Below are 13,112 nucleotides of genomic sequence, written 5' to 3'. Positions count from 1 at the left end.
CACGTGCCGTGACATAAGAAGGGAGTAAATAACAATCAAAATTGATGCTCATAGAAGCTATGCTTTGTTCAATTGCGTGAGATCTTGCTCTCTGTGGGTGCAACGACGTTCCCGACCTTCGGAAGAGCATAGGAGAGGTATGACAGGGGTATGTACAGGATAGCCAGGCATAAGTAGCCACGCGGTAGGGACGGTAGTGATGGCGGGTGGCCTAAAAATACATACCGAGGTCACTTTCCCCCCTTATATCAACGGACATGTCCAGCAAGACAAACTAGCCGGAAGCCGCCGCAAACACGAAGCCGCCGATCGCCACTGTCGGCTGACGATCCCACTAAACCCGACTTTAGTGTTGGCTGACTTCGGGGCTTATCCATCCGACACCATTTAACAGTAATGCATCGCAAATAGAACCGAGGAAAGTGAGGGGTTTTAAGTGGGGGTAGATGTCTTCTTAATGTATTTTTCTGTAGTGAAAATGGGTTTACACAGCGACTTCGGCGTTTGTCGGCCAGTCGAACCTTCCCGATTAGGCGAACTCAACTGGGCCTCGGCTCTTTCCTTTTTCGGCGACTGATTTGGCCCGAGGCCTGGAGAACGTCACCGGGGAACCCCAGAAATACGGAGTCTATTATAATCTCACTCCCCACGTTGATTTCTTTCTCCATTCCTCTCTATCCACATCCTCTACATTATGCCTTCTCCTCCTCCTGACTGGGTCAAAGCCCTCAAGCCCTCGGGCCCGCAGGGTTCCGAACTGCTCGCTGCAGAGCGTGCGCAGTCAAACATTAACATTGACAAGCTGTCCGAATTGCTTCACACTAAAGAGGCTCTGGACCGACAGCAGAAGCTTCTTACCTTGCTCGAGCCTGAAAAGGTCTTCGACAAGTCCCAGAATCACACTCTCGGTCGCGTCGAGCGCCTGCAACGGTCGCTTGCTAAGGCCAAGCGTCTGCAACAGCTGGCCGAGCAGAACAAGTGGTCAATGGAGGAGCTTCACGCCGCCAATGAGCTTATTGGAGAGCCTACTCCTTATGGGCTGCACGCAAGCATGTTCCTGGTATATATCCCCTTGACAACCTAACCCGGAGCGCTAGGCTAACCGTTCTTTCTCTTAGGTGACTCTCCGTGAACAAGGCTCCCCTGAACAACACAAAGTCTTCCTCCAGCGTGCCGAGAAATATGAAATTATTGGCTGTTACGCCCAGACCGAATTGGGCCACGGCTCTAATGTCCGTGGTCTCGAGACCACTGCCACCTGGAACCAAGAGGACCAGACTTTCACAATCAACTCCCCTACATTGACTGCATCCAAGTGGTGGATTGGTTCTCTCGGTCGTACTGCTAACCACGCCGTGGTGATGGCTCAGCTGTTTATCGGCGGCAAAAATTTTGGACCCCACCCCTTCGTCGTGCAGGTCCGCGACCTCGAGACTCACCAGCCCTTGGAGAACGTCTACGTTGGTGATATTGGTCCCAAGTTCGGCTACAACACCATGGACAATGGCTTCCTGCTGTTCAACAATGTTAAGATTCCCCACATCAACATGCTGGCCCGCTTCTCCCGTATTGAGAAGGACACCGGCAAGTACATTCGCCCCGCTCTCCCTTCTTTGGTCTACGGCACCTTGACATGGGTGCGCTCGAACATTGTCCTGCAGTCCGGTGGTGTCCTGGCCCGCGGAGTGACCATTGCTACCCGTTACGCTGCTGTCCGTAGACAGTTCCAGGACCGCGACGCGGAGCCCAATGCTGGTGAGAACCAGGTCCTGAACTACAAGATGGTGCAGGTCCGCCTTTTGCCCCTCCTGGCCTCTATGTACGCTTTGCACTTTACCGGTCGAGGTATGATGCAATTGTACCAGGAGAACCAGGACCGCATGAAGGCTGCTGCTTCACCTGGCCAGAACTCGCGTGGCCCTGGCCCCGAGGAGCTCCGCGCCGGTGCTGACCTGCTGGCAGACTTGCACGCCACCTCTTGCGGTCTCAAGGCCCTTGCTAGTACCACAGCTGGTGAAGGTCTTGAGGTCTGCCGTCGCGCTTGTGGTGGCCATGGCTACAGCAGCTACAGCGGTATTGGATCTTACTACGCTGACTACCTGCCCACTCTCACATGGGAGGGTGATAACTACATGTTGACCCAGCAGGTCGCTCGCTACCTGCTCAAGTCTGCTCGTGCTGTGCTCTCTGGCAAGTCTGCTGACAACGACACCTCTCGTATCCTTAAGTCTTACCTCGACCGCCGAGACAAGGGTGCTTCCTTCGACGTGCTCGAGGAAGACAAGGACATCGTGGACGCCTTTGCCTGGCGCACAGCTCACCTGACCTTCGAGGCACTGAAGCACCGTGATGCTGATAAGCGCTCATGGAACAGCCTGCTGGTTGACTTCTGGCGTCTTTCCACCGCCCACTCCCAGTACATGGTCGTCCGCAACTTCTACGAGAGCGTCTCCTCTCCACAACTCTCCCAGGCCTTGGACCCCGAGACCAAGACCCTCATGCATGCTCTTTTCCGCCTCTACGCTCTGCACACTCTCGAGCGTGAAGCTGCCGAGTTCTTCTCATCAGGTGCCGTTACCGTGCGCCAGATCACTCTGACCCGCACCACGGCCGTGATGAAGCTCCTCGACGAAATTCGCCCCCATGCCATCAGCCTAGTGGACGCTTGGGCCATTCCCGATTGGCAACTGGACAGCAGTCTTGGTCGGTCTGACGGCAAGGTCTATGAGGACTTGTTCCGTCGCGCTAGCCAGGAAAACCCGGTCAACGACCTGGTGTTCGACCCCTACCCTTGGAATGAGGCACTTCTCAAGAACCAGCCGCCTAAGAGCAAGCTGTAAAGAATTATGTCGTCTTCTTTTCTAATTCCCCATCATGTGTATTCTTTATATTTGATGTATTTACGTGCGCTCGGCTTTTGTTAGACACTAGAGATAAATAGATCTCCTAAATTCATTCAAAACTACGAAGTTCAGCCCTTTTTAATTGCTTCTTTGAATCAATCGGTCCCTGCTCAACCTACTTGCTTTGTTGACGCAAGCTTTAGGTCGAACATTGACACCATTGGCACAGTGTAACCAAAAAGAATAATTTTTCTTAGCGAAACTAATAAAGAAAAACGTTTGACAGACTACTATGGCCAAAACAATAAAGCGCCCAAAAATTAATCTTGAAAGGTCGTGCCCGGGATCGAACCGGGATCGGCGGAATCAGAATCCGCAGTGATGACCATTACACTACACAACCTGTTATAATGTTCGTCGCCCGCAAAAGCCCTCTCTGTGCTCTAGAAACCACCTGCCGTAAAACCTTTTATCATAGCAGGTACGTCGAGTCGCGATTTTAGGTCAATGTGCTATCCTGAGAGGGTCCTGATGGATAATATGTCTTTCAGTACACATTTAAGCTAGTTCACATCATGTATGGTGGCTTGAGTTGTCTGGAATAGTATTTAACGAGATGAATCAAACGCTCGTGGAATATGTATCCTGGTCAATCCTCAACGTTCCCAGGTTTAATATTGAATTATCTATCTCCACGGAAGAGAGTCCATCTGGGTCTAAATGCTAAAAGAAGTCTGCAGGGGCAAACTGCGGCTCGACTGTCCCACATAGACCTTGTACTGACCCTTTTGCAGAGCCCACTGTTGAGCATTTACATCCCAGTTACTCAGATCCCTTCTGGTCAGCTGGAAAGTGACAGTCTCACTTTTTCCGGTGCCGATAGTGACCTTTTCAAATCCGCGGAGTTGACGGACAGGCCCACCGGGGATTCCAAGGTAAAGCTGAGCAACTTCATCGCCATCAACACTACCGCTGTTCTGGACCTGGGCGGTGATGGTGATAAGTTCATCCCACAGGTGGGGATTGCCTCCCTCGACAATAGCCGCCCCAGGAGGATACTGTGAAGTAGGCTTCTTATTCTTCTGAAGCTTCAGACCAGAGTATTCAAAGGTTGTGTACGACAGACCGAATCCGAACTCGAAACGAGGATTTATATCGCTCTTATCGAAAGCACGGTAGTCGATAAACTGACCCTCGGTAAAGTCGTCTTGCGGGAACAGCCAGTATTTGCCCTCGGGCTCAGTGGGCGACAGAAGGGCTCCATAGTCGGATGCCTTCTTAGCAACTGTGTAAGGAAGTTTGCCGGAGGGGTTCGCACGACCATAGAGCAAATCGACTAGAGAGCGACCGGTGTCCTGACCAGGCAAGTGGGCGAAAATGACAGCGGTAATGTTATCATTCTCAATCCAGTCATCAACAAGACGAATACCAGCGTTATGGATCACAACAACGGTGTTCGGGCACTTCTTAGCCACGTTGGTTATCAAAATATCACTGTAGTCATCAGTCAAACCGGGGCGATCAAAGCCCTCAGTAGAGAAGGCGTTGACCATGACCAAGCAGACATCCGAGGTAGGATCAACGTCAGGGTCCTGGGAGTGGATGTCCCACATGATAGAGCTGTTATCCTCGTAAGCCTGGCGATTGAGTGCCTCAATAGGAGAAACAACGTATGCCGCGGAGTTAGCACCGGAGCCACCTCCAACGTAGAGAGTGCTGTTCTGGATCAAGGTGGGCTTTGAGGCTGATGCAATAGCCACGTTGAGATAATCAACATTCACAGCATCGTATCCGAATACCGAGACCAAATTGGGAGCCTTGAGAGGCAGTGCAGCATTGATGTTCTTGACTAGAACGTGGCCTTCAATAGCGCCTTGCAGAAGAGTATCTTTGGAGTCAACAGACTTGCCAATAACTCGCTGGTGAGGAGCGTTGACATCGGATGGCATTCCGATACCGGGGTTGGGGATCCCCTCATTCTGATTAAGCTGGAACCATGTTGCCATGATACTAAATGGGGTGAGCTGGAATATTTCGAAAAAATATTCTATAGAAACGCTTACCGAGTTGCCATGTCATCCAGACGCGAAGCTTCCATCGAGCCATTTTTAATCGCAATAGTGAGGTTATCACCCCACATGTCGGAAGCCGGCATGACCATATCCAAGCCAGCATTGGCGGAGGCGATGCCTGCATGCTGTGCACCCCAGTCGGTCATAACGTAGCCTATATAGTAGGTTAGTTTCAGCCAATATGGGACTCAAAACTGATGAAGAGCTGACCTTGGAAGCCAAGTTCAGTTTTCAAAAGCCCGTTAAGGGTCTTGCTATTCTGGCAACCGTAGGAGTTGTTGACGCGTTGGTAAGAGCACATAATAGATGCACTACCAGCAAGAACAGCATCATAGAAAGGCCAGAGATACAGCTCGTGCATAGTTTTGTCGTCGATGTTGGAAGAAACTGCCTCGGTGTACTCTCCCTGCTCATTTTCACCAGGGACTCGGTTGGTTTCTTGCTCGTTTCCAATGTAGTGCTGCAAATTTCAGTCACTGAATCTGTTAACCCCAAAACATGACCAACCTTGGTGCAAGCCCCCACGCCGGAAGACTGAATACCACTGACGGTGTTGTAGATCAGACCGCCACCGAGGTATGGGTCATCTGCAAACCCCTCCCAATTGCGTCCGCCCTCGGCTATACGACCAAGGGGTCCAGTGACGGGTCCAAGGACCATGTTGACGCCCTTTTTGCGGAATTCTTCGCCCATGTGTGCTCCTCTTTGCTTGGCCAGCTCCTTGTTCCAGCTTTGGCAGATCAGCACACAGGATTGAAATAAAGGTAAACGGGGTAACGTACCTGGCTCCAACATGGAGTCCAGATGGCCAACTGCTAACGTAGTCGGTCCCTCTCTCCTCATCGTTAGCATCTTAAAATAGAAAGCAATTCATTAGAGCTTACTAAGCCATTTCCGGCATCCGAGACGCAGAAGCCGGGGAAGTCAAGACGAGCAATGGGTGCAATGTTACCTGAGCAGCCATTGCTGATGGATGTACCAGCAGTCAGGTTAACCTTCTCTTCAGCAGTGAGTTGACCAACGAATGCTTTGGCTTTCTGATAGGCAGCATGCCAATTTCCTGCTCCAGCACCCTCAGCTAGATAAAAAGTCAGCGAGCCAAAAGCAGGTGCCTTTAGAGAAAACCATACGTGAGGGGTAAACAGGCGGTGATTGGCCATAGAAGTAAGAGTCATCAGTGATATTATCGGCAGCATTGACCTGTAATACAAGTCCGAGCAAAAGCCCGATAGTGTACGTCCGGATTCCCATGTTGGCTGTGGAAGCAGACACGCCTGAAAATATTTCCTTAGAGGAGAAGGTAGCTTATAAGCCTCTGAAACTGTGGACCCGAAAGGAATCCGATAGCTCCAAAACATACATCAGTTAGACTTCATCAATATCTGCTCGGGCAATAATGTGCCGGAGTAATATCGGCTCAGTCTCTAGCTCGGACGCATCATACGGGTAAACCGAGAGGGGAAATACAAACGATCGAGTCAATCCATGCCCAAGATGAAATTTGCGGGGAAGAAAGTGGTACAAACAGGGATTAGGTATTCTGGAGAAAAGACGCGAAGGGGGCTGAAGCGCGTATTTGGCACATTCCAGGGAAAACATGGCTCAAAGGGGTTATTTCAATGTTGATCATAAATGTAGATAAAACAACGTGCCAGTGCAATGTCGCAACCGAGAAGGTCAGATTTCAAATATCTATGAAGCACAGATACTTGAGGTAGCATTTGGTTTTGTTTACTTACTGCTCGGTATAAGAGGGCGCGGGCCCGCTTCCCCACTTCCCCGCAATTGGGTCCGCATGTCATCTTTGATGGAATGCATTTACCTGCTGTAAGCGAGATTGTAAGTCGAATTCTGCCCTAGACTCATTCAAAGTGAGGTTTTTCTGCCAGTCAAAGTTTTAGTCCCTCGCCGGCAAGCCACTGACATGTTTACTTGGAGGTTGTCTATAGTCTGAAATGTACTAGATGCTAGGAAATCCGCTTCATTTGAGGCGATACAGTAGTTTGCAAAGTCAGTTATACCCTCATACTTTTGCGACTTCTTTCCCGAAAATTATATTCTAAATGTGCGGATTATGACTGTATATACCGGCTCAGCCTAAGTAGCCAGACCGCCTCCGGAAATGGGGACGTTAACGTTCGTTACCACAATCCGTCTCCTCTCCTCTCTTTTCCAGCCAGCAGCAGGGCCTATTTGCCTAGTTCTACTCGCCATCTGCCATTATTCAACAGTAGTCCAAACAACATGGCTCTAGGCTCTCTGCCTCAAAACTCCATTTTATTCGCGATATGATCGAGATCCAAGCCTTTACCACATCCAAGGTAGTTGAAGAAGGTGCATGCACTAAACTTACGATCATTAACTTCACAGAAACTCACGGTATTTCGGAAGCATCCACGCGCCTCGGATTTGCATAGGTCGAAAACCTACCGTGACGCCACTAATGTTGGAAGCGCTTGGCACCACCTGTCTAAGGAATCTGGATGTCTAGCTAGATGTGATAGCTGTCTTCATTTAGGATGATTTCCCGACCATCATAAAGGCCTCTAGCATTCCAAGAGCCCTTTTCGCCAAAGGGAAGTCTTAAAAAGGCTACGTGACAACAAGCCAAAGAACAGAATATCAACTTGCGAGACTACTATTTGCACTATCTCCCAGATTTCCTATCTTGTCGCCGGGCATAGGTTGACGGATTCATATGCGGAAAAACATGCTGGATTCAGAAGGACAGTCTGGGCCTAGATTGGCAAGGTTCCTTTGCAAGTAACGCAGTTCTACTGTGATTAGCGATATCAGACATTACCTTCAAATGCCCATGACGGGGTCGTACTCTCGCGTGTCGTCCGAGGTTTCACGCTAGACAGAGCTACCACAATCCAATACATCAAACGAGGGCTAACGAATGATTCAATATACAAAGTGTCATGTTGTAACATGCTCTGAATGTCAACTTTTCGTAAGACCAAGATTCATTTTTCATTGAGAAAGCTTTTGCGGCAATCCATTCCTCCCAATAAAGGTTTCTTGAAACCACTTCGGCGCCCCTCACGAAACATGCGTATGATATAATATATTATGCAATAATATACAAAACAATTCACACAAGAACAAAAGAAGTATACAAAGGTCAATTGTTTCGCGGAATACAGAGAATTTAACTTTCAGATACGGGTCGATGGATGCTTGTATGAAAATCTTTAAAGCAGTATTTCTTATTGAAAAGTTTGACCAGCCAATGCGGTCATGCAATATTGAAAGCCTTTAGATCACTGCTCGCTCCGTCAGAGGACGGCCCTCCGGGATTCGTGAATACGAAAGCGCACTCAGATCTAGGGATTTGAATGCACCATGCACAATCAACTCGGCAACAGCGCGGCCACAAGCAGGGGCTTGTTGACTTCCATGGCCAGAGAATCCGACGCAGAAGTAAAAGTTCTTAATGGCAGTGTGCAACCCGATAATAGCATTGTGGTCGAAGGTGTTAAATTCGTAATGACCCATCCAGGAATCCGTTACCCGCGCTGTCCTGAATTTGGGAACTCGACGACTGATTGTCGGAAAAATTTTCTCCTCCCAAACATTCTCGGCAAAACTAAAGTCTTCTATGTTGACCGCAATATCTGGTCCGATCGGTGGGCAGCCAACAAGATAGTCCCTCGGACCATATGATCTGAGATGAACGCCAGTCGGATCGATGGTCAAAGGGAGGTCCTGAGGAAGTGGCTCGTCCACTGAGAAAATAAAAGTGTAACGTCTGCGAGCTTCGATAGGCAGATCGTTGATGCCGGCCATCGTAGAGACTTGGGCAGCACGAGTACCTGCTGCATTCACAATATTCTGAACTGAGATCTTCTCGCCATTGCGAAGCTTGATGCTTTCGACTTGGTCTCCGTTTGTGACCATCTCGACGACCTCATTGTTGATATACTCGACACCATTATTGATGGCAAACTTCCGCATCCAGTCAACCATACCAATAGCGTTGAAACAGCCTTCATCTTTGGTGTTCAAGCTCGCCGAGTCGAGGTCGTCGGTGAGGAGGAATGGATATTGGCACTTGACCTTATCTGCCGATAGCATATGGGTTCCCGCACCCAGGCTTGACTGGAGCTGCTGATCCTTTTGCAGAATTTCGGTAAATCGTTTAGAGTCCGAGAGGTAGAGATACCCGAAATTGCGAATCGGGGGAACTGGCACGCAGGGGTCATCTCCAAACTGAGACCCAAATTTCTTAACGAACTCGGCCGCGTATTGGGCAATCTCGATATTGATTTGGGTAGCAAATTGTTGTCGCATACAGTTGTTGCTGGCCTTTGTGGCAGATAATTGCAGCGATGGGTCACGCTCAACGACCAAAACGGAGCCACTGAAACCCTTCTCATTTACCAGGTGCCAAGCAATGGACGAGCCACTTGTAGCACCTCCAATGATGACCACATCATAGTGGTCACGGGACGTGGTGGTCGGGAATTGCGGGTTAGGCATTGTCACTAGTTGAAAGGAATATGACAGCTTCTAGGAGTTATAATTGAAAAGACATGCTGGTGAATCCAACTTATCTTGGCTGTCTTTTGTACTCTTTCAATTGTCCCACACCATCGCCGACTATATTTTTGTCACCGCTTCCGGTGTGAGAAATGGAATTAACTGCCTTTCCTAGAATTAATAGTGGAGGTATTCGGTCCCTAGCTACTGCAAATATTGGCCGGGTACCGGTGATATCACAGTCGGGATAAATTCCCCAAATGAAAAAGTGATACCATAGTTTGATAGGATGGTTATAGATCGGCAGCTGGGTCGGTATCGCCAATTGATGATTATCAAGCCGAGTTTTGGAAATGGAAATATATCGCGATGACATAAGCTATGTGCCCCACAAATGGAAGTTGAATGGGAACTGAATGGAATGATATCGCGATGACATAAGCTATATGCCCCCAAAAGGAGCTTGATTGGGAACTGAGTGGAAGGATATCGCGATGACATAAGCTATGTGCCCCACAAATGGAAGTTATATGGGAACTTAAGACGGTTTATTAGCCCAATATCTATGTTCAATTTTCTTGCCATTGCAATTCATCTTCAAGTACGTGATACCACATCCGGCAGACAATCTCTTACACAAGATGAGCCGTGTCTTTATGTATGTATATCTGGTTTTATGGCAGTAAGACATCTCTGTCCGGTAACTAATGATACCCGTGCACTCTAAAGAACAGGAGTGTCTGGCTATATCGGAGGAGATGTCCTCTATGGGCTCTCAAAGTCCAACCTTGCTTCTAACATCGTGGCATTGGTGCGAAATGAGTCTCGGGCAGCGTGTGTCACTGAAAAATACCCCTCTGTCACACAGCTGATCGGAGATTTGGATTCTGCGGCCGCGATCCAGAACGAGGTCTCTCAAGCTGATGTTGTTCTTAGTGAGTTTTAAAAGAAATCCTTAATTAGCCAAAAGATAGTTCATGCTAATCATGAAATGATGATTTGAACAATAGATCTGGCAAGCTCCAATCACGTCCCTAGCGCAAAGGCCATCGCTCAAGGCCTTCTGAAAACTCAAAAAGAATGTCCAGGTATCACTTCTCCAAGACAGAATTTTCAACATAATCGAATCTGACAGATCTTAGTTTGGATACAGATCTCTGGCGCTAGTGTAATTTCGGGGCCCGAAATAGTCAACAATACCTATGGAGAAGCCCGCCCTAAGATCTATAACGATTTGAAAGGAGTCGGTGAAGTCCGTGATATTATCGCTTCAAATCCGTTGCGGGTTGTCGACCAGCTTGTGACCGGGCTTTCTGCCAGCCAGCCCTCCGTGCGAACAGCGGTTATCTATGGACCCATAATTTACGGCCTGGGGAGAGGCCCAGTCAACCAGCGCAGCGTCCAAATCCCCGATCTTGTAAAATCAACCTTGCAATATGGTCATGGTATCCATGTTGGCAAGGGTGAAAGCACTTGGAGTCATGTCCATGTGTCAGATATCTCGCGCCTAATCATTATGTTGGTCGCTGAGGCTCTTAGTACGAGCAGTCGCGCCCTGTGGAATGAGAATGGAATTTACTTCCCAGAAGCAGGAAAGCTGGTAAGTTAAGCAAGTTATAATGATACTACGATAAATTCACTAATCTATTCGTCCTCTAGTCTTTCGGAGAAATCGGGCGGAAGATTTCCTCGTTTGCCCACACACAGGGGTTTATCAAGTCACCCCATGCAGAGTCGATTGATCCTCGCACAGCCGATAGGCTCACTGCGCATGGTGCAGTGCTTTGGGGGACAAATGCGCAAACATCAGGGCACCGGGCACGCAAACTGCTCGGATGGAATCCGAAGGGTCCGAGTTTGGAGGAGGAGATCCCTCGAGCCACTTTGGTGGAGGCCGCTGCAAAGAACAACCCATCCCCAAAACTAGCATGAACACGCCACGACATGTCGCTGTGTAAGGTTCAAAGTCTATGCTGATAGAAATATATCTTGGTTTACCATCGACGTTGACAAGGTAATTATGACCGAATACCATGAAAAATTTGATAAATTTTAGTAAACAGACTATTTCTATGGAAAAAACGATAGATGAAGTTTTCGCGCAAATAAAGGGCTCATTGACGTAAAATTTTCATCTTCTTCGGGCCAACATCCATGAAGACTGAACCTGACCGAGGACTGTGCACAGCTGCGTCTTATTCCTTATCTCTCTTCTTCCCAATTAGAAGCTATGAAATATGGCACAGCTCTATCGGCACACTTTTTACTCAATTTAATAAGGATATTTTCTTTCTTGAAAGCCAGATTCCCATGCTTCGTCGCCGTGCATAAGAACAACCCGGAGACGGAATTTTCAAAGTGCCGAGACTTGCCATTTCCCCCATGGCGCTTTTGCATTTCCTTATCTACCGATTATGATTCTTTATGACCACTGATTTCTTTTTCGTGGACAAGTTCAACACTCCTTGATCTCAAGAAAAATTCTCTTTCTGGGTATTAGTGATATTTTCCTGTTCTTGGCGTACGGGTCAATCTGGTTTGCCACGATATGACAAATCATTTCGCGCTCACGTTGCCAACTTCCTCTTACGCGACTTCTTTTGTGCGAGTGAAAAGCTACGGGTGAACCATGACATCTCGGAATCGTTCTCTCACAGGGTGCGGAACGTGTCGCTCTCGGCATCTGAAATGTGATGAGACTCGCCCTAGTTGCCAGTTGTGCGACGTACTTGGTCTGCCTTGTCCCGGTTATTCTTCTCAACTCAAATGGACACGAGACACTCATTCACAACCAAAATCACCGCCAGAGGAGCAATTGGAGGGTCGAGTATACCGACGCCCACTATTCGCAGGTATATATAATCATTTATAATCCTGGTCCGTTATGGCTACTTATTGATTTCATAGGGCACGAACAAGAATCATTGGCACAAATGACATTAAATAGTCTCCAGGGTCAGAATATAAATAAGGCCCTTGAGGACCTAGATCAGCAAAGTGTGCTCAAATATCTCCCGTCGAAAAGTTTGTTTCGTGGGCCCTTCGGGGTTTTGAACCTCTCGCTCGATTTAGCGTGCCCAAACGCCCAAGTTGAATCAGACACGTTCCCAGTCGAAACTGGGAATGTAGAGACAACAATAATACGGCCAACTTCTCATTCATCATTCGTCTCTTCACCTTGCTCTGAAAATAGACCGCAAGGTTTCAACATCCCAAGCGCCGAATATAATTCATTCATTTGCTCGCAAACTGAAAATGCTATTTCTGATAATAGCATCACATACCATGATCTCGATGCCCATGGAAACATGGACGACTTTTCAATTCTCTATTCCTCTCGTTTCTCCCCATTCGCCTCACAGCTGGTCCCAGAAAATGCGCCACAGCTTTTGCGATATTTCAAAAACCACATGGTGTCGTTCTCTCTTTCTCTCAAGGGCAGTAAATTATGTCCTTGGAAAAATGTTCACATCCCTAGCGCGGAGAAGACCTACGCGGAACTTTTACTCCATCGAAGTGCCAGCAGCTTAGGGCTATCGCTGTTGTATTCTCTTCTCGCTGCGAGTTGCCTACATATATCTCTGAGAGATCAGCAGTCTGATCATTGGGATACGCGTGGCAAGGAATATAAGCGGATAGCCAAACATCACCTCAATCTCAGTATCCAAGAAGAACTAGCCATACATGGGCAACTACAGTACAAGGAGTTGCT

General features: G+C 48.3%; 4 protein-coding genes across 4 annotated transcripts; 2 read left to right on the top strand and 2 right to left on the bottom strand.

Moving 5' to 3' along the window:
- Positions 1-694: 694 nt before the first annotated feature.
- Positions 695-2,840, top strand: N7443_009436 (uncharacterized protein; the record flags this gene model as incomplete). The annotated part of the gene is made up of 2 exons (XM_056889492.1): positions 695-1,060; positions 1,119-2,840. The coding sequence occupies 2 exons, from the start codon at positions 695-697 to the stop codon at positions 2,838-2,840; spliced, it is 2,088 nt and encodes a 695-aa protein (XP_056738794.1).
- A 719-nt stretch (positions 2,841-3,559) lies between these two features.
- Positions 3,560-6,166, bottom strand: N7443_009435 (beta-glucosidase; the record flags this gene model as incomplete). Its single annotated transcript, XM_056889491.1, has 7 exons — positions 3,560-4,853; positions 4,907-5,069; positions 5,126-5,375; positions 5,423-5,645; positions 5,698-5,750; positions 5,800-5,993; positions 6,046-6,166. 7 exons carry the CDS (start codon positions 6,164-6,166, stop codon positions 3,560-3,562), a joined length of 2,298 nt encoding a protein of 765 aa, XP_056738793.1.
- Positions 6,167-8,176: 2,010 nt separating this feature from the next.
- Positions 8,177-9,400, bottom strand: N7443_009434 (NAD(P)/FAD-dependent oxidoreductase; the record flags this gene model as incomplete). Its single annotated transcript, XM_056889490.1, has 1 exon — positions 8,177-9,400. One exon carries the CDS (start codon positions 9,398-9,400, stop codon positions 8,177-8,179), a length of 1,224 nt encoding a protein of 407 aa, XP_056738792.1.
- Positions 9,401-10,041: 641 nt separating this feature from the next.
- N7443_009433 (NAD-dependent epimerase/dehydratase family protein) lies at positions 10,042-11,332 on the top strand (the record flags this gene model as incomplete). The annotated part of the gene is made up of 5 exons (XM_056889489.1): positions 10,042-10,058; positions 10,130-10,335; positions 10,411-10,488; positions 10,543-11,000; positions 11,060-11,332. The coding sequence occupies 5 exons, from the start codon at positions 10,042-10,044 to the stop codon at positions 11,330-11,332; spliced, it is 1,032 nt and encodes a 343-aa protein (XP_056738791.1).
- Positions 11,333-13,112: the final 1,780 nt, after the last annotated feature.

Source organism: Penicillium atrosanguineum, assembly GCF_028827265.1.
Source record: "Penicillium atrosanguineum strain IBT 20685 chromosome Unknown utg000007l_segment0_segment0, whole genome shotgun sequence".
NCBI lineage: Eukaryota > Fungi > Ascomycota > Eurotiomycetes > Eurotiales > Aspergillaceae > Penicillium > Penicillium atrosanguineum.
Note: the sequence above shows the minus strand (reverse complement) of the source record. Positions and strands in the feature narration are given on the sequence as shown.